Here is a 19,748-nt window from a genome sequence, read left to right on the forward strand (position 1 = left end):
AGACATGCCCAATCAGGCCTAAATCATGTAACCTGGTCCGATAAGAGCGCACAGTCCATTGTATTGTGCAGTACTCTGAAAATAACATGTAGGAAGATAAATCCTGACCACTTTCAACCTGGTTTCTGTGTCCCTATTTTTGGCATGTCATTATATGTGAACATTTTCAAAACAATGTAAAAAAAAACTTATATATTCCCCCCCCCCCCCAAAAAAAAATTATAGGAAAGCTGTGATCTACAAGCGACACAATGTGAGCTTCGTCATATGACAAATTATATAGGGCTTAAGTGGTTAAGACTATAGCTCATTGGCATGTATATTGGCCTTGATAGGCAGACAACCCAAAAATGATCTAATCCCAGAGAATGCCTCACTAAAACAAAGTGGATCACTCAGTGTCATGAGATAACTTTTGTTGTGATTTGGCACTACACTGTATACTGTAAATATAAGTGACTTGATTCTTGGGAACAGAAATTTATTTATATTGCAATAACAATGGAGACAAATGGATATTTAGAGCACATGCCAACTGACGTTATCTCCTGAAAAAACTATGAATCAAAGAATAATTATATTTATTTACAATATTAAAATTGCCTAAAGGGGGTGGGCGGACCGATGATGGACGTCACAAACATACTGTAATATCCGTACTTGCAACAAACACTGTTCAGGGGTCTGCCATGAGAGTAACCACACCAGGGCCCTGTGTGTCCCTCAGGGGTCCCGTCAGGGCGCACTGTTTCTCTAACCCACACCAAACCTGACACAAACACTGTTCAGGGGTCTGGCATGAGAATAGTCACACCACCATTAAATTGCACACATATGGGGCACTACAGTGTAACCGGAAAGCTCGCCCTAAAACCTACTCGCCCGCATTTGTTCTGTGGAACGCTCGTCCCCAGCGGCGGAACACTCACCCCGCTTGGCGCGGAACGCTTTCCCCCAGACTTCAAACTTGGCCGAGTAGGTTCTGGTGACCAGAAATACCTGGTGGGTCTGACCGGGTCCGACTGTTCCGAGCTCGCCGGATTTGTGGGTCCGACTGTTCCGAGGTCGCCGGATTTGCCCCGGTGAGTAGGTTTTGGGGCGAGCGTTCTTGTATTCCACTACAGCAGTGGTACAGCAGTGTTTACTGTTTAACACTTCAAAGGGCCATATCGGTGACCATTGCTCTGATCAGTGCCATATAGGACTAGGTCAAAGGTCTGATTGGGGAAAAAAAGGTTTGATAGTCATAGGTTGCCCAATATTTGTGTAACATAGGCTTGAATAAAAACATCTGTAACATCAGTCCTGGCTCCTGGGGGGGCAAACCAATGGGACTTTAACAGGGTCAGGGGTCAGAGGGTGTATGGGATTGGTTAAAACAGGATATGGTGGAAAATGGGAGAAAAGCTTAACGCTGTCTGATCTCTGCAACAACAACATCAACAATATTTGATGAAAATGTACAACATGTGTTTTTTAGGGTTAAGTTGTATATTTTAAATTAGATGGTACGCATCTGATGTATCACAAACTGGCCACCAAATATCTCCTAAATGGAAAAAGTCTACAAATCAAATTCTTGTAAAGAAAGAATATATATAGGAGTGTACTGGTACATAAATAAACAAATAGGGTTTTATACTTAACAGCCCCATATGAGCTTTTGGTTTTGACTAATGTCATATTGTGCCAGTGGTAGGCGGCTACCAGCTTAATATCTGACTATGCCTTCCATGACCATCCATGACCAACGGCCATCACAGGAAATTGCATGAGCTATTATAAGGCCTTGGTATTTGAAACACTAACAAACTATGACAGTATGATTTGAGTGTAGACTATATTAGAAAATGATCTTTAGTTTATAGGCCTATGTTATTGCCTTTGCACTTCACAAGGTCTTGTTGCTGTATTTGCACTATGGTTAGTGCTGTTTGGTTGCTGAGTAGGCTCTCTATCTCCAAGAACAATTTTCATATATTTTATTTTATTTGATTTGCTGATTAAAGGGATTCCATTCTCAGCTTCGGGCTGAACATAGGCTATCCGCTTCTGTAACAGGATAGGTGGGCACCAAGGAAGAGTGCTTTTTCCCCCCAAAATGTTAAAAAATGTAATATTTGGAAAATATTTTTAAGTCAAGTAAAGTATAGCCTACTACATGATTAGAACATGCTTATACATTCGACAATTAAGGCAACAAAACCTGTATATGCATTATCCAGTCATTTGGGGGGATAAACAAGAAGTTGAAGGATCATGCATACTTTACATTACTTAGGACAATTTTTCAAATATTTTATTATACAGTTTGGACAAAATAGCCCATTTTACATCGAGGTGCCCAGATGTCCCTAGTGTCCACCTATCCAGGCAGTAGGCTACCCTATCATTTGAAGCATCTCTATCACACACGCTGGCAGGCGCTTTCCTTCTCATTCATTCATTCATAGCAGGGCAGAAGCTAAAGAACTGGTGGGCATATCGACCCGAGGCAAGTCCTCTGTGTATAGACTCTAGGTCTACTGTACACAGCTATAGGCATACTCTGTGGGTCTACTGTACACAGCTAGGAGGCTCGATGCGGGCGCACCACACAGTGAAGTGTGAGACTGACAACAACACGGCTTCGGTAACGGAAACAACTGCGTTGACGCACTGTCTCCATGTTGATATCGATACGTAAAGCAGAAACACCCAGAACACTTAACGAGGTCAGATAATAACAGTCTGTAGTGGACGGTTGCAGCCGTGCCCTTTTTACGCACCATAAAGCAGCTCATTTAATATCAAATGAAAGTCACTGGGGAGTTGAAAACCTAATCTAATAAGACATGATAGTAGTAAATAGAGGTGGAAAGCGACCAGTTCATATAGGAGGTGATGAATAGGTCGATTAAGAAGACTTTTAGAATATTGTCCGTTAACTTACCATTTCTTGGTGCATTCCAACACCAGTTCCTGGTAGGACGCAACGAACTGAAACTTGGAGGCTTTCTTGCCAACTCGTTGTAATCTTTTCCAAACAGAAGTCATTATTTCAAATCGAACGGAGACAAAAGTTAACTTCTGGGGGGGAAAAAGGACACAATCCAACTCTCACACACTCTCTCTCCCTGTGTTCCTTAAAAGGAGAGCGTTGCCTTGCGGAGCGGAGCGTTCAACCGGTGACGGCTCTCTGAGCCCGCTGGTGATGATGAACCGTTACCGCCCAGCTGGTCCCGCAAGCTGCGACTTGTACTATTTGGTAATACGTTGAATCAGCAGGAATCGACCCCATTCAGAGCACTGGGCTGGATAAGTCAAGTAGAGAACTGCATGGATACCGGATACTTTTTAAAAGCGGAACCGAGTATGCTTTGTCCGATGTGTTTCCCCCGTTCTAATAACATCAGATGGTCGGGGTGGTTGAGTCAACAACAACAGTTGTTGTTGATGTTTAAACATCAGCCACTCCTGAAGACTAATCCACGGGGGGAGACAGTCAGCCTCATTGGTGGGAATGTGGGCCTTCTGAATGTGTTCACTCTCCCCTCTTGTCCCAGTGACTCAGAGAGAGAGAGAGAGAGAGAGAGAGAGAGAGAGAGAGAGAGAGAGAGAGAGAGAGAGAGAGAGAGAGAGAGAGAGAGAGACATACACATACATGTGAGAGAGTCCATGCGTGATGCAGCTCTATGCAAAGTATGGCTTTATCTGTCTGAGGTGGTGAGGTAACATGGTTGTAGCTGCAGACTTTGATCCCTACTGTCTATAAGTACATGCTTATCAACAAAAGGTTATATTTTAGACAGTGGTGCTGTTGTAATGTAGGCTACATTCACAAGGAGACTCTTGTCAGTCTTTGGGGTTGCCAACTACCTGAAATCCAAGAAAAATAAGGGATGCCCAGAAAATATATTTTGTATATGATATTAACCACTTGAACCCCAGCATCCATATAGCAGATCTACAAGCTCACAACACGTCGCAAGGGTTCAAGTGGTTACAACCTGTATTATGAGCTGTTTGAACTTTGTCATTGATTGGTTCCCAAAAATAAGGAACAAAGTGTGTCCCTCATCAGTTTAAGGGACACGTCCATAAGGGACGATTCCTTATTTCAAGGTACGGTTGGCAACCCTAGTCTGAATCCACTATATGCATTTTGCATTTTGTCTTAAAATAGGCCCGCCTACATGGGGGAAACCTTGGGGATTCTTTTTTATTGAATGCAGACTCATATTTCAATTCACTTCAGCTGAGACCCAGCTGCCTCATTCAGCACTAACACGAAAAGTATTTTTCATCTAGTTAAATTTAGAGAAATAGTTTCCATGGTGAGTGTAGAGACTTGGACCAGTTATGTGATAGTTTGTGTGCGAGTGTGTGCGTATTTATGTGTGCCTGTAGGCCTATGGACAGTGTGAGGGATTTTCCTTTAGTGAGAGCAGCAGTATATTTTTAGGAGATAGAGGAGGGATAGATGGATAGACAGAGGCAGCTGGGATAGATGAATGTAGACCAAGAGAACAGCTACTCATGACTCATATTTGTACAAGAATCCTCTGGGTTCAGGTTATAAAGTTTACTGTGCTGCAGCACAATCCAGGACCCTTGTATTTGATATATAGCTATACATATTTACATTACTTTTGTGAATTTAATTTGTAACATATACTTCAGGGGACAATATTGAATTTTCAATACATAAAAACAACAAAAGACAAAAAATATAAATCACAGTTGGCGACGCATTGTGAGCTTATAGATCTGCTATTTTCAAAGGATCATGTCCCCCAAATAGGTTAGCAATAGTATTTAGTTCATGTTGGTCATTTCAATGTGAGAATAATGTAGATAATTAAATAGGAAGTCTGTATCTTCGTTTCACATCATGCATGTTCCGAGAGGAAGTTGAGGGCTAGTTATCAAATATACTTAGTTCACCTGACAAGAGTTTAACATCCAGCTGAGCACCTGCATCAGTGGCATGGATCTAAGGGGTATCTGGGGGCACACAGCAGGGGGAAGATTTTAATCTCAGTGGCCCCATCTAAGGTAATTAAAAATGTGTTCTTAAAAATGTATTACAAATATTAATTATGTAACATGTCCCAGATGTATAGAGTGTGTAGTGCTAAATGTATTCTTGCCATTCAATGCACATAGCATATAGAGATGTCTGAGAAGTGTATTTTTTCTACAGGGAATATACATGTAGGCCTACATGTATTTTTGGCAATGGTATTTAGCATTTTATTGTGATAAAATTGCTATTTTATTTTATGATTTTGTAACCAGATACATTTTGATGGATTTGTGCCCATCACTGCCTACGTAGGCCAAGGTCTGTCCAGCTTAAGCAAACATAATTGTCTATTCACAGTTTTGGTCATATAACTTTAACAAGAAAGTTATTAAACTGGCAGTGGACGAAATGATCGTCCTCAGGACTTTTTTGTGTTATCCTTTTAGCCTTAATGTCTACTTGTACCACATGCTGTTTACATTTCTGACTAATAAAGTATTCAATCAAAAAACATCATATAACCTGCAATTTGTTACCGGGAGGAAGCCACCTTTATTTACTGGGTTGGATTAGCTATTTCTTAAATGTTTTGGGCGTTTCTGCCTATATTGGATCGTACAGTGAAGAATGACAGGAAACAGGGAGAGACGCATAGCAAAGGCCTGCTGGCTCGGGAACCGAACCCAGGAGCCTTTGTCAGGCTGCATTGGGACCTATGTGTGGTATGCAAGTTAACCACTAGGCCATTGGTGCCTCAGATTAGCCGGGTCTATTTCAAGCAAATTTCAAGTCTATGCAAGTTCATTGTCATACTGTACTGAAATGAACTCAATGCAATGGATTCCTCGAAAATCAATGAAACCCCAACATCGTTCCAAAAGGGTCGGTATAAAATGAGTCATAGCCAAAGGGCTTAGGGCCATATGGGTGGCCTTAACTGAGTGGATAGAGAGGCTGCCTGGGAAACAGAGGTCCCCAATTTGTGTCCCGGCCCTGGTCTATGTCCCTGAACAAGACCTTTAACCCCTAACTTCTCCCAGAGTGCTGTACTAATAGTGCTCACTGCTCCTAGTTATAGGATGGGTGAATGCAGAGGACGCATTTTGCATGCAAATATGTAGTGACAAAAAAAATCTAATGGGGACCAAATTATTATTGTTATTATTATTATTATTATTATAAGCTTAACAGACCACCAGTGTGGTCCTTTAACTCTGTGGTGCTGTCTTGTAAAACCTTCCAAAATGACCCCCCCAACATGTAACCTTTTGACCCAGATTTGCTTTTGAGGTGAAAGAGTCAACACTGGATATCTGAACCAGATCAGTAACCCTGGTCAGACACGGCTTGGCTTCAATGTGAAAGAGCTACAGTAGGAACATGGTTTATGATTCGAGGTGCGCTAGCCTAGTGCAGCATGAATGGTAGTTTAAAACAAAGGTTAATTAGCAATCAAACGTCCACTCTTAAAAGGTGCAAGCGAGTTTATGAGTAAGCAATGTCAGGCTCGAAGAAGTAAGACATAGATGCAGATTGACTCATGTTTTCTCCATTATTCCTGTTTAAACTTGATCAACTTGAATCAGGTCGAAACACTACAACCCTATTTAGAAGTGATGTTTAAGGAAGTCAAGTTGTGGATGTGGGTCTGGTGTGAGGTCTTCTAGCCATGATGACCCCAACGTCATTGACCCAGCACTTACCCAGAACTATTGCACTGCGATGTGAACGGGTCCAACGTGGGTCAAATCCGTGTGCAATATCTCATCTCAATTCGAGGTTTTCTGTGAAATGGGGTATAATAATGACTAGTTAGGAGCAGAATATTTAAAAACAGTGCTTCCATTTAAGCGTATTGGAGAGCCGAAAGTCTGATCATTTTAAATATGTTTGCTCTCTGTCAGTTTTATTCATCTGGACATTCAAGGGGACAATTTTTGTGGTTTATTGATATGGTTATCATATTTGAGCTGACTTCTAACAGCACTCCTATGCTAACGCCCAGTGAGTAACCTTTAGTCTGGTGACTTCACACCTCTTAACTCCTGCTGATTACACTGCACCGTACTTTACTGTACTGTGAGGTGGGGCCAGAGATAGTGCATGGCTCTTGTGGAGTTCAGTTGCACTGCGGGCTGGTAGGCAGGACGAGATAGGCAGAAAAGATGGCAGATAAACTGTCAGTCCCAAGAGTTGTTGGAGAGCTTGGGACAGTCAGAGTCAGATCACAAGACACAAATAGGGAATATAACCAGGGAAGACAACAAACCAGAGTAGCCAAACAATCACAGGTGGGAAGAGGGGCAAATCTAACAATATCCACAACATATGTTCTTTATAAATAGAAAACCACAGGGGACTTTCTGCTACGTCACACCCCTCACTCCTTGCACTCCCCACACCCTCAACACCTGCCCCCTGGTCCTGTTAGCTGCTGACAGCAAATACTGTATTGCTTCTCCCTGTTCTGCATTCTCCAGAAGCAATGGACCTTCTTTCTCAACTAGAGCTAGTGTGCCCCCTGGTGGCCATACTCTGTATCATCCACTGATCACTCAGCTATAATTATTAGTTCAAAGGACTACATAGGCCTATTCTGTGACATATAGTGCTTTTTATTTTATTATCATGTAGACAGACATAAGACATTAAAACAGGTGAAGCTGAGAAGGTACATCATTTTCAGAGCAGCTAAAATGTTATACGAGATTCATTCAAGACGTTTACAGGGACAAAACTTAAGCGCTACATAAAAAACTAAAATAGGCTTATGTGTCCACAGACTCTGAAGTTATTTCAACATTGTGTACAGTAAGTAAGTAAGTAAAGTAAGTACAGTCCTGACTCCTGTCACCTCACTCCTTAAATTGTGCAGGGAAACATGTGTAATAAAACTGGTATCAATACATTGCCAACTGAAAAACTGGAGAAAGAAAAAAATGCTGCCTTGGCTTAAAAGTACTTAAAAAGGGAGAGGTGCTCATTGCAAGGTGGGGTTTGTGTCCACGTAAGAAAGCAATTATTACATCACTTTAAAAAAAAATCCAAGGCACTCTTCAGTCTCTCAAGTTAATAAATAAAAAATGCTTTATTAAATTGTTTGTACCTTTAAGAGTTTGTCAGAATGGTACAGCCAATTTAATAAAGGCCTTTTCATTTATTAACGTGGGTATCTTGGAGTTTTTTAATCATGGCTTTCTTTCTCACATTCTCAAGTGAATCTTAAAAGCGAAACTTAAAACACAAAGTAAAACTGCTGCTCTGATGATGATATATTAATACTGATGGTATACTAATAGCCTCCATTCTTTCTATTTAAAAGAAAACCGTTGCAAGACAAAATCCTAAATTGCATGCCCTGAATGTGCATTTATGTTAACCCTACTGTGTGCAGTATTGTGCCCCAAAGCAAGGATGGCTATTTATGCTCTCAGATTGAAATATCTAAGGTCAAGCCTCTACCCAGGTCCTCCTCCTATAGACAACCGATAGATTCACTCTTACCTTAAAAGATAACAGAAACAATAAAACACAAAACAGCTTTGATGAAAGTGCAGGCCACACTATAATATGATAAGAACTTCTGTATGATGATGTAATATCATTCTGTATACAGTATGGCAATGGCAGTGGACTAGACGTTACAGAATAAGTGAGACGCATGTGTAGAAGGAAAGTTTAGGCAGGGGAAGTGAAGGCTCTCCCCTGCCTCAAAAAAGTTTGTGGTGCCCTTGAGCAAGGCACATAACCCGCAGAACGACCCTTTGACCAACTGTAAAAGTCTAAAAGTCCTGTCTAAAGAAAAGCTAGAAGAAATATCATGGAATGTGAAAGGAGTCTTTGATCCACTGGTCCCTGGAGTTGTTGCTGGGAGGCAGGGACAGAGATGAGGATGTGCGGGGAGGAGGTGAGGAAGGCACGGCCCTTTCTTCTTCCTCATCTCCGTCTTCCTCTTCCTCCGAGTACACAGTGTCGGTGTTGTAGGAGGCGTCGGAGAGGAGCGAAGAGCCCTTGTACTCCTGTATGGCCTCATACAAGGACCACAGCTGGCATAGCAGAGACATGTCCAGCTGACGCAGGCCAACCTGTTGGACACACACACACACACACACACACACACACACACACACACACACACACACACACACACACACACACACACACACACACACACACACACACACACACACACACACACACACACACACACACACACACACACACACACACATCAAATCAGTTGTAGATGAGATGGTGCATTAAAGCTGTAGAATAATTGTAGTGGAGAAAAAAGTACAATAAGTAAATGTACCTCAAGTCAGGCACAGTATGGGCCAATGCTACAGCCTGACATGTACAGAGGTTATTACTTTATATAGCATCAAAATCTGTTTAAGAAATAGCTAAATAAATCTACTAAATTTGTTGAAAATGTTTAAACTTTATGAAAAATGTGTAATATATTTTGAAACATCAAATACATGAAAATGTTTGCGAACCACAGCTCTCTATACAAACCAACAACAGAACAGTAACAGACACACATCCCTCTACAAAGGGATTATTACAGTGTTGCCATGTCGGCTTAATATAAGCGACTTTGGCTTCTTTTTCTGTAAAGTTGCTTGTAAAAATTGGTAGTTGCGGGTTGTGTTTTTTTGGGCTTGTTTCTAAAGTGTAGTTGCTAATTTGGGCTTGTTTCCTATGTTGTTAATACCAGTGGTTCTCAAACATTGTCATGTCAAGGACCCCCAAATTAATATGTATTTGTCTGAAGACCCCCATCTGAAAATATTTGATACCAGGGACAAGATACAAGATTGATGTTGTTAAAATGTAAAAAAATAAACATTTTCTTCAATATGTTTTGGGAAAATAGCAGATATACAAGCCCACAACGCGTAGAGCCATTGTGAGCTTTATAGATCGGCTACTTCCAAAATAGCTGATGCATAGGTTTAAAGTGCTCATGTGGCCTAATTGTTGCTTCTTTTTGGCTTGTTTTCCTAGACCTGGTTGCCTATTTCTCTCACAAAATATGGCAACACTGATTATTACTATTACAGATCAAGATTTATATTATCGATTTTGACATTTTTATATCGACGAGTCTTAGCGACCACCCCCACAGTTTGCCCTGAAATTTCACCAGTAAAGCCCGTATTTCTCCGAACATGTACAAATGCAAAATATAAGGTGCTTAGCCACTTGCCCCAAATGTTAACTAGGTATCCGCCGTGTTTGTACAATGTATTACTCCATGTTTTTAAATAAAGAAGTGTTTTAATCCCGTCTGTGGCCGAACGCCATCCCCCGTCTTTGTAATTCCGTCTTTCACCGTGTGGGCCCCGTCACTCACACCCATTGGGTACTTCCGACAGAATCGGCCACAGACGGGATTAAAACACTTTTTTATTGAAAAATATGGACTAATACATTGCACAAGCACGCCGGACACCTAGTTAACATTTGGGGCAAGTGGGTAGGCACCTTATATTTTGCATTTGTACATGTTCGGAGAAATACGGGCTTTACTGGTGAAATTTCAGAGCAAACTGGGGGGGGCGGCCGCTAAGACTCTCGTGGATACATCTGTCAGACTAAAATACATTTACGATAGTCTTGATCTAAAGCTAGATTATTACCATCTCTTTACGCAGCAGTGCCAACGCAGCGTCCAGCCCTGCCGGTTTGCTGTGCCTCCGCGTGGCCGCTGTGTCGCCGCTCATCACCACGGTGGTCCGGTTGATGTCCGCCTGGATCCGGGCTCTCTTGCTGTGGACCTTCTCGATGTCCCGCCACGACCCGCCGCTGGAGTTCAGGATGCCGCTCAGGCCTTTGGGGAGCGGAGGCAGACCCTCCAGCGAGCAGACACTCCCCGTCTGACAGTCGTTATTAGAGTGAATCCCGTTCATCATCACGGCCCTGTAGAAATAATAACAGCCGGTGGGAAAAGCAGCCTACTCCATTTTTTTTTTACTTGAGTAAAATAATCAATACCATAATGTAGAAATACTCTGTTTCAAGTAAATGTCCAGTATTCAAAATGTACTTGAGTAAAAAGTACAGAAGTATTGGCATCGAAATGTACTTAAAGTACCAAAAGTAAAAGTACTTATTTTGCAGAATGTCCAATTTCACAAGTTTTTAAAATGTTTGAAAATCCTTTGAAAATATTTTCAAATAGCCAAAGTATATAGGGCTGAAGTGGTTAATGTATGTTTTGTAATAATAAAAAAAAATCAAATAATTGTAGTGGAGTAAAAGTACAATATTTGCCTCTGAGATGTAGTGGAGTAGAAGTATAAATGGAAATATTCCAGTAAAGTAAAACATCCTCAAAATTGTACTTAAGTACAGTACTTGAGTACACGCAGCCTTACTTACTTTCCACCACTGACAGCCAGGCAGGTATCCTGTGTTGAGCTTTAAAGTTGTTATATTATGTTCCAGATTGACGTCCCAGACCACGACATCCACAGTTACCACATCTTTTGTTCTCACGTGACGTCTGGAAAAAAAGACAACTGTAGACAACAAGTAGAACAATGTCCATGCATGAAATGGATGTAAGAAGACACGGTTAATTTTCTTTAAATAAATTGAGTCTGCTGTAAAAAACAAAACAAAACAAAAAACAAAAACAAACGAGGAGCCGCTAGTTCATGTGGTTCACACGCTTCCTCCTGTCTTGGTATGGGCTTTTGTTTTGTTTCTGTTCCCTTTGTCTCCTTCAGCCCCGCCCGCCGTGCCCCGCCCCGCCCATCCCGTTACAGTTAACTACAGACTAACGGACAGACAGACTGGAGCTGTATTTGGGTGAAATGGAAAATGACTGTCGTTCGACTCGTTCCTACTACCCACAAGTTGCCACAACGAAAGTTTTACTGTACAAAACCACAAAACAAGTACCCCCCACACACACACACACACACACACACACACACACACACACACACACACACACACACAGTTGTAGGCCTAAGCACTGAGAATGAATACATCCACACACACAGTGCCACGATAATCATAGGCTACTTGCTTGTACAGTACTTCTGTTATATCAACAATATGTGTTAACAGATTACACTGAATAGCATCAAAAAATAAAATAAAAATCATAAAGAAACGTTATAATATAAATCACAAAGTAAGATTAAGGATCTCCGGAATGGGAATACGGTATTACGCTTTTATGGCAATTATTGGACATATGGTCATCTATGTGGGCAATTCTAGTGGTTTATTATGTGATGGTATCCCATTACAGAATGCCTACTTGAGCTCCAACGGTTATGAATTGTTGGTGTGTGGTGGCTCTATAACCTTTCTCAAATATTGTTGCGGTCGGGTGGGAACTTGTCGAAAACAGTTGCTTTACAAGCTAAAAAAAAACGTATCACATTTTGAGCTATCTGCCAGACAAGACAACGATATGCATAATTATAGCCACATCGGAATACGAGAAAGTGAAAATAAAGATATTCTGTGTGCGACCATGCCTGCGTTTGGTGGAGCCCAATGAGATGCAGAACACTGCATTTCAATTAGTACAACCGTGACTCTCTCCTGGAAGAACAAATCACAACTACATTAGTAAGCCAGCAGGCAAACACTTTATTCTGATAATAGGTCCAGGACACAGGCCGCTTCATATCATGTATACTGATTTACAGGTCTCCTACCTAAACAATCCCTCTGCTGTGAAATACTATTTAATTGAATCTGGAGTTACACATAGCCTATACCTCCTAAAATTACACACATACAGGCATAGCCATGCATGTTAGTGAGGCAGGATGACATTTGTGAAAGCCGCAGCATCTAAATATTGCCCTGCCCTTCTATTAACAAATGAACAAAATTGTTTATTAATGGCATTTTCTTCAAGATATTGACTTAAAAAAGAGCCAACTTGCTAAGTAACACATTTTGAGCAATATTCTGAAATATCAAATACCAGCATGTATTTAGGAACATAAGAAAAACACCATCCTCCAGAGCTGCAACAGCAAACTGAACTGTCGACTAAAGGACAGAATTCCAACTGAAAATCGAGCGACACTGTCATGCGACAGTTTAAATTAAGCCATAAGACGCATACTTTTACATCAGTTGTTTTATTCCCAGCACCTATAACTGACCCAGATGAATTGGACATAATGGCATTAGAATGCCTCTGGCTGTATTTAAATCAGGTCATCTACTGGGAATGTCACAAAAAGCAGCACACAAACACCTTTTATGTGTGGTTCAACAAGTTAAGAGCTCCCAGCACGGGTCGTGAATAAAGACCTACTGTTTGTTGTTGTGATATTAAGCAGGATTGGGGACAGAATATGGTCTACATACCAGCTTGCCATATGAAAGGCATGTCTCTTAAATGTTCCTAAAAGGAAAAAAAAAGGAGCCAAATAATAGCGAGTACAACTTTGTACAATATTGGTTTAACCTTAAAAGCAAATCTGTGTAATAACTAACTTCATTCCTTGCATGATATTCCACTTTCACGCATCATGAGGAAGGGCAAAACTAAATGACCATCTATAAATACTAACAAGTCCCTGAAGCCTTTTAAGTAATATGAAGGACAGCTCTGTTGGAAGGTAACATGAAGTGTACCATACCCACTTAGAACATTTTAAACATTTTTTACAGGTATCTTTTGACTCTGCAGAATGAGGTCAGAACACAGAGAAAAGCAGCATTACTGCTGACCACAAAGTCAGAGGTCCAGGAAAAGAGTTGAGTGGGTGAAGGGGACCAGCATTCTTTTGGGTATACAGGTCTGATGAGTCCAGGCCAGTATAATGACACCAAGGATTCATCAGTGTTGTCTAAACTAAGCGCCATCTAGCGGAAGTGCTTCAGACTCATGGGACCCTGGCCTATCTTTTAGAGGTGGTCCGATATGGACTTTAAGGCCGATACCTGATATTTTGTAGAACAGGAAGGCCAAAAGAGTCCAATATCCATAATTAATGTAGTGAATTCTGTACCGTAAAAGGCATCTGAAACCACTGTCTGTGCGCATGCCTTTCTTTTTTATGCTTTCAAAGTACATGTGGGGAACTAATACACTGGATTATCATCTATTCTTCAAACTAAAAAAACTGCACATATTTTTTTTGGGGGGGGGCATGCCATATTGGTATCTTTAGCTGCCGATACCGATACAAACAAATATCTAATTCAAATCGATATATCGGACCACCTCTAGTTTTCAACACTTTATTCAGTTGACAATATGTCATGTTTGTTGAGTAACCCTTGTCGAAAAGGTATAAATTAAGCCATGTCAGGGCCCCATGAAACTACAAGCTATACACACTTCATATTGCTTGTGACATTACTGTCCCATCCTTAGTATTTTTTATTCTTCATTGCAGGTTAGCTATTGGGGGTGGAGCTCCTTCAGGCTCTGAAGTGATCTGGCACAGCTGGTGATGAGGCTGCAGAGCTGGATGCTCGCCTCCAGGCAGGTAGTGGTCCGCAGCTCGTTACTGGCCCAGCGAAGTTTGGTGAGGACGGCTTCCTCTGCTTCTAGTAACAGTGGTAGAGGGGGGTTGCTTTGTGGGGAGCCAGGCATCGGAGCAGGGGGCCGAGCGGGAGCCAGGATTGGAGCAGATGGCACTAAAGGGGGGGTAAAAGGGGGGGTAACGGGTGGGGGGGGCAAGGGGCCTCTCAGCCCGGCGGCGGCCCCTTCACAGTGCTCTGGCCTGGGTAGTGGGACCAATCCACTCCCCTGGCTGTTGCTGGGGACCTGGTTCGGCTCCGGTGCCTGGGATGGTGCAGGTGGGTGGGCCGCAAGTTGTCTCTCTCTCACCTGCGACAATGCTGCCTGGGCATTCAGAGCTGAGTGGAGAAGAGGAAAACCGTAGGAGACAAGAGTAGGATGGGAAATAGACAAGAGACGAGAGAGAGGGCAATGAAACAGACGAACGCAGGGTTAAGGAGAAGAGAGAGTAAAGATGGAGAGGAGAGAATAGAAGTCAGCATTAGTCCAAACTCACTCACTCACTGTTTCTGTCTGTCTCTGTGTATGTGTGTCTACCTGGATTGTCCTTGTCAACATCAGAGTCAAGCTCCTGACATGATACACAGTAGTACTTCTGCTGCTTGTCCTGGAGAAGAATTGTCTAGAAAAAATAAAACATAATCCATGTTGTTGAATATTATACAGCATACTGCCTTATATCATCCTTCAAGACTCAACACTAACTGTAAGTTGCTACTGTAAGTTGTATGTGCTACTAAATGGAGATACGTAGGAGCAGAGAAAATAATCCATGGGCATAAAAATTATTACAATGAATATGGCAAGTGTACATAAAGAAAACCTTGGTTAGCATAAATACAGCATATGTGGTACTAAAATTGCAGCACTAAAGAGCAGTGGAGAAACATTTTTTTCTGTTTAATCGGGAGCTATGATGGACGCTTATTTTTTTAAATTTGTATCTTTATTCTGATTCTGATTTTCCTTTCATTTATTCCACAATCTTGTTCTTTCGGTCATCATGATGACCCACATTGGAGAATCAGTTTCAAATAAAACATGATCAATTGTCAGACCACTCACTCACCCCACATATATCACAACATTCTCCCAGCATCTTGTAGCCTTTTAGCAGGTAGCCTCCCATCAGTTTGCTGATCTTGTCTTGGCGCTCGCGGCGCGCTTGGATCACCTTCATCTCTGATTCTGTTGGAGGCTCCCACTCAAAGTCATCATCATCTGCCATTACAGCAGCAAATGAATGATAGGGTTGCATGCATTAGGTTTACAGACGTATTTTATGTTTTTAATATAAGCTCCACACTTGAATATAAATTAATTGATTACATATTTATTTACAGATGTACATCACAAAATGACCATGTTATCTTCTTCTTCAATGTGTTTACCATAACGATGCAAAGCGTTATTTACAGACTCCCAAGCCCAAACACGAATCAGGTTAAAAGTTACAAGCCCAATATACTCATATGACAGTGTGAGCTTGTAGATCTATCAGTTTATCCCGTCTAAAATGCCCAAAATAGGGATTCCACTCCAGTTTGAAAGTAAACTCTGAACATCTCAAGGTACTGTTGGGTTTATGTCCCCGGTTAACTTATAAACACATCAATTATTGTGATAATTTAGTAGTTAGTTCCTATCGCAGGTATGGATATTTAAACCAAGCAAACCAACACAACTTGTAAACAAAACAAGATAACGTCAACTACTACGCCATGGTAATGTTAGCTACTTGACGTTAGCTATAGCTACTTCCCTGGGTTGTCAAACTCCAATTTGAAAATAACAACGAAACGCCACGCTCTTTTTTTCACCGAATATGTCGAATGAAACACTCACACACATAATGCGTCTTAATGAGCTGAGAAAAGCTACCGGGGTTAACTTAAAAGGTTAAATATAGAATGTAACAAACCTCCATTCAAAGCCATGTTGTCCCACTGAGCCTCACAACACGTTGTACGTGATGACGTCACTCACACGCTCCTGTGACACCGGAAGTTGCGTATGGGAGAATTAAAAGCAGAAGAAACCATTCTTTGACGTTTATGATAAACGTCTTATGATAAACCTTAAGATCCTACTTGGCTTGGTAAATTTCATCAAAAAAAGGAAAAGAAATAAAGAAAAGAGGATGATTTCACCTGTATATTAGAGTGGTTATTATATAAACGAATTATGTGTTTGTGATCCATTTTCCAACACATTTCGCAACAACGAAGCGTTTGCACTCCCTGGTGGAAAATCAACGTAGCTACATGATCTCCAGGCTTTCATTTTTTACTTTTGCTAAAAAATAAATGATGCATGATGTGTGAAATGAACTGATGCTATATCTATGCTGTATAACGGTAACCTATGTTAGTGGTTCTCAACCTGTGATTTTGGGGGGGTCCCCAGATGACTTTAAGGACCTTTAAGACCTTTCTAATTCCGCAACAACAACAAAAAGAAAGAAAAGAAAAAAATTCCATCACTGCATCAAACGTAATCAACAAACTAAACTATAAAAACTGGTCAAACATTGGCAAAAGGCAAAAATGGTCACGGCCTGAAAAGGTTGAGAACCACTGACCTATGTGATTGTGGCCGCCTGACTGTTGTGCTAGGTGTAGTGCAGTGGTTCTCAAACCTTTTAGTGTCAAGGACCCACAGTTTTGGTATAATGCATTAAGGCCACGGACCCCCATAACTCAGAGTGTGTACAACAGGTCCATTTGGTTGAATTTGTACACTTTAACTTACAGACCTGTAAGGGTCCATTTGGATCCAAACTATCAACAATTTAGCCGGGGACACCCTGGAACCCCCTCAAGGACCCCTGGTGGTCCCTGGACCCCACTGTTGAGAACCAGTGCTGTAGTGGACCGGATCATAGTGTGGATGATATCAACTAGGCTCGTTAGCCATGACCCACCTGGGCTGGGTCTACTGTTTGGAAAATTGTCCAAAGAAAATCCCCATGTGTGCATCAACTGGGTGAGTCAAAATTTTTCAATACTATAAACCTGTAACATTAACATAACATGAAATACTTTAAATACTTTTTAATGGACTGGGCCTGTTCTAATGGCCCAGTCCATGCCATGCCTTGATTTGCAAAAATAGTACTGCTACAGGCTACTTTGTCAACCAGTAGATAGATAGATCGATCTTCTCTTAAATGGTGCATTTATATAGCGCTTTTATCCAAAGTGCTTCACATAGATTGTGCATTACATTCACACACCGATGGCGGAGGAAACCATGCAAGGTGATCCAACAGTTGGATCACCTTGCATGGTTTCCTCCGCCATCAAGTTGGATTCCAACTTGATCACCGGGAGCAATTAGGGGTTCAGCGTCTTGCTCAAGGACACTTCAACACCAACTCTGGGAGAGCCCGGGATCGAACTGGGAACCTCACAGTTGCCGTCCGGCCGCTCTACAGGCCACTCTACCCCTGAGCCACTGCCACCTCATAGAGAGTAAAATAGAATAGGCTACCAGTTATTGTTTGAGAGAGGCATCACATCACATTATTATGTGCAGAACTGAGGTAGGGCCTATTTGTTCAAAATTCCAACTTCGGTACTGTGTAGGCCTACCGTCGTCCTGATGGCTAAAGGTGGTATTGACTGTATAGCGGGTGTGTTCTATCCCTGGTAATAGCTTTCCACTTCCTAAGTACCTGTGTCTCATACATTGGCGTCATACTCTCAAGTTGTACCCCAGCTATCTTGCTGGATACATTGATGATTTTATGGGGTTTGTTTTGACTAACCAGTCACCAATGCTAATGAGCCACACCAGGCAACAAAACACAAAGTTAAGTTACCATTAGACTTCTTTCCACGTTATAGCCTACTGTCTCAGTCTGCGCAAACTGTACAATGTAGCTTCGCCTTCTGCTGACCTTTCTTATAGATGGCATCAGTGTTGGAATTCCATGTCAGCCTAGAATCAATCATTGCACCCATTAGTACTTTTATTCTTCCACAGTTTCTACCTCATCCCCATCAATGACTATTTGCTGGTGTGTATGAGCTCTAGTCCAGTAGGTTTCCTACCTGACACCAGGGTCGTATCAATGGAAAAGTAGGGAAACCTCCTCTAACTCCTCTCTCACTGCAGATGTGCTAGTTAAATTGTATTAACATACTCTACCATACAGATCGGTTTTATTCATAAAAAAATCCTTTAAGAATAGAAAAATCTATGTTGCATATTCCAATCAGATCACCTATAAATTAGGCTAGCCTATATATGAGCTACTGTATGGTCCCCAACCAGTGATCATTATTTGTGTGACCAACTCGATCAGGTCACATCAGTTCAGAGGCGTCAAAACTCACTGAACAGGCCCTGAAACTGCAACTGTTAACACATGGCTGCTCTCCCATTTGACTCTTCCATGTTGCTGTTCACTTGCTAAGCACTTTTAGGGTCTGTGTTTCTGATACAGGTTATTTCTCTACCAGTTTCTGTATGAGGAGAAAAACAAAACGCCTGCAAAGCCTCACTTCTTCATCATCCAATGTACTTTTTAATTGGATTCATCATCAAATAAAAATGTTATTCCCTTTACAACCTTCAGAAGGTGTGAAGAATGATAAGGCAAACTGCATTTTGAAAGATAAAGCTTTTGGAAAAACAACGTGGATTACAATATGCTTTTTCAGTTGTAGGCCTACTGTGAGAATAAGTTGCAGTAGTGAATAGACTGTTACAGTAGAGGAGGGGAGCGGCATTTATCATTATATCATTATATTATATTATCATTTCAATCCTCAGACTATAAAGACTTTTGATTTTACTAGTTGAAGATCCGGATCTGCGGATCCAGTCCGGGTTTTCTTCTTAATACAAATATGAGAAAATGTATTGGTTTAGCAAATTAATATAATAATTATACAAAAGGACACCTTAAGGATGTACAGTAGTTACTGATTTACTCAAGGATTCTAGCAAACCATTTGAAATATGTCTATTTTTTAACCTAACAGAAAGCCACTGAAGGTGGTATGGGCATAGGAGTCTCCCCAAATGTGCGTCTGAGCAGCCATGCGCACATACACCTGGTCTCCTTGTTGCAGCTGCAGGGTGACTCCATTGCCACCGTTATCAGCCCCGTCTTCGGAGCTGTGGTCAGATGTGGTGGCCATACGGTGGCTGTTCTTGTAAAGGAAGAGGGTAGCAGCCCGGTTCCCGCCAGCATGATAGAAAAACACGAAGAAG

At 41.5% G+C, this 19,748-nt stretch overlaps 3 protein-coding genes across 19 annotated transcripts in view; all 3 read right to left on the bottom strand.

Annotated features, from left to right (window-relative positions):
* Window positions 1-3,455, bottom strand: part of LOC308090290 (EH domain-binding protein 1-like protein 1) — a 35,950-nt gene extending 32,495 nt beyond the window's left edge. For all 16 annotated transcript variants that reach the window (XM_080435391.1, XM_080435389.1, XM_080435397.1 and 13 more), the window contains exon 1: window positions 2,933-3,455. In XM_080435391.1, the coding sequence (XP_080291517.1) occupies window positions 2,933-3,036 (104 nt within the window). In that variant the 5' untranslated portion in view covers window positions 3,037-3,455. The remainder of the gene's footprint in view (window positions 1-2,932) is intronic.
* A 4,168-nt stretch (window positions 3,456-7,623) lies between these two features.
* On the bottom strand, window positions 7,624-11,691 carry fam89b (family with sequence similarity 89 member B). Its single transcript, XM_080435406.1, has 3 exons — window positions 11,396-11,691; window positions 10,654-10,933; window positions 7,624-9,093 (listed from the first exon to the last, which is right to left on the bottom strand). The coding sequence occupies exons 2-3, from the start codon at window positions 10,924-10,926 to the stop codon at window positions 8,827-8,829; spliced, it is 540 nt and encodes a 179-aa protein (XP_080291532.1). The 5' UTR covers window positions 10,927-10,933; window positions 11,396-11,691; the 3' UTR covers window positions 7,624-8,826.
* A 906-nt stretch (window positions 11,692-12,597) lies between these two features.
* Window positions 12,598-16,496, bottom strand: znrd2 (zinc ribbon domain containing 2). 2 transcript variants are annotated; one of them, XM_080436611.1, is made up of 4 exons: window positions 16,447-16,496; window positions 15,595-15,746; window positions 15,063-15,147; window positions 12,598-14,863 (listed from the first exon to the last, which is right to left on the bottom strand). In XM_080436611.1, exons 1-4 carry the CDS (start codon window positions 16,460-16,462, stop codon window positions 14,403-14,405), a joined length of 714 nt encoding a protein of 237 aa, XP_080292737.1. In that variant the 5' UTR covers window positions 16,463-16,496; the 3' UTR covers window positions 12,598-14,402. The 2 variants fall into 2 exon arrangements, with proteins under 2 accessions (XP_080292737.1, XP_080292736.1); XM_080436610.1 differs by having other exon boundaries at window positions 15,595-15,749; window positions 16,447-16,482.
* Between the last annotated feature and the right edge of the window lie 3,252 nt (window positions 16,497-19,748).

The sequence above is a fragment of the Gymnoscopelus braueri genome (genome assembly GCF_963280865.1).
Source record: "Gymnoscopelus braueri genome assembly, chromosome: 8".
Lineage (NCBI taxonomy): Eukaryota > Metazoa > Chordata > Actinopteri > Myctophiformes > Myctophidae > Gymnoscopelus > Gymnoscopelus braueri.

Bases quoted from the DNA above. Each gene is read 5' to 3' on its own strand.
- fam89b (XM_080435406.1), bottom strand. From the start codon at position 10,926: ATGATGAACGGGATTCACTCTAATAACGACTGTCAGACGGGGAGTGTC. The intron at 9,094-10,653 runs GTAATAATCTAG...TGTGTCCAACAG, and splicing joins CACTGCTGCGTAAAGAGATG to GTTGGCCTGCGTCAGCTGGA.
- znrd2 (XM_080436610.1), bottom strand. The intron at 15,148-15,594 runs GTGAGTGAGTGG...TATTTTTTCTAG, and splicing joins AATGTTGTGATATATGTGGG to ACAATTCTTCTCCAGGACAA. The intron at 14,864-15,062 runs GTAGACACACAT...TTCTCCACTCAG, and splicing joins TGTTGACAAGGACAATCCAG to CTCTGAATGCCCAGGCAGCA.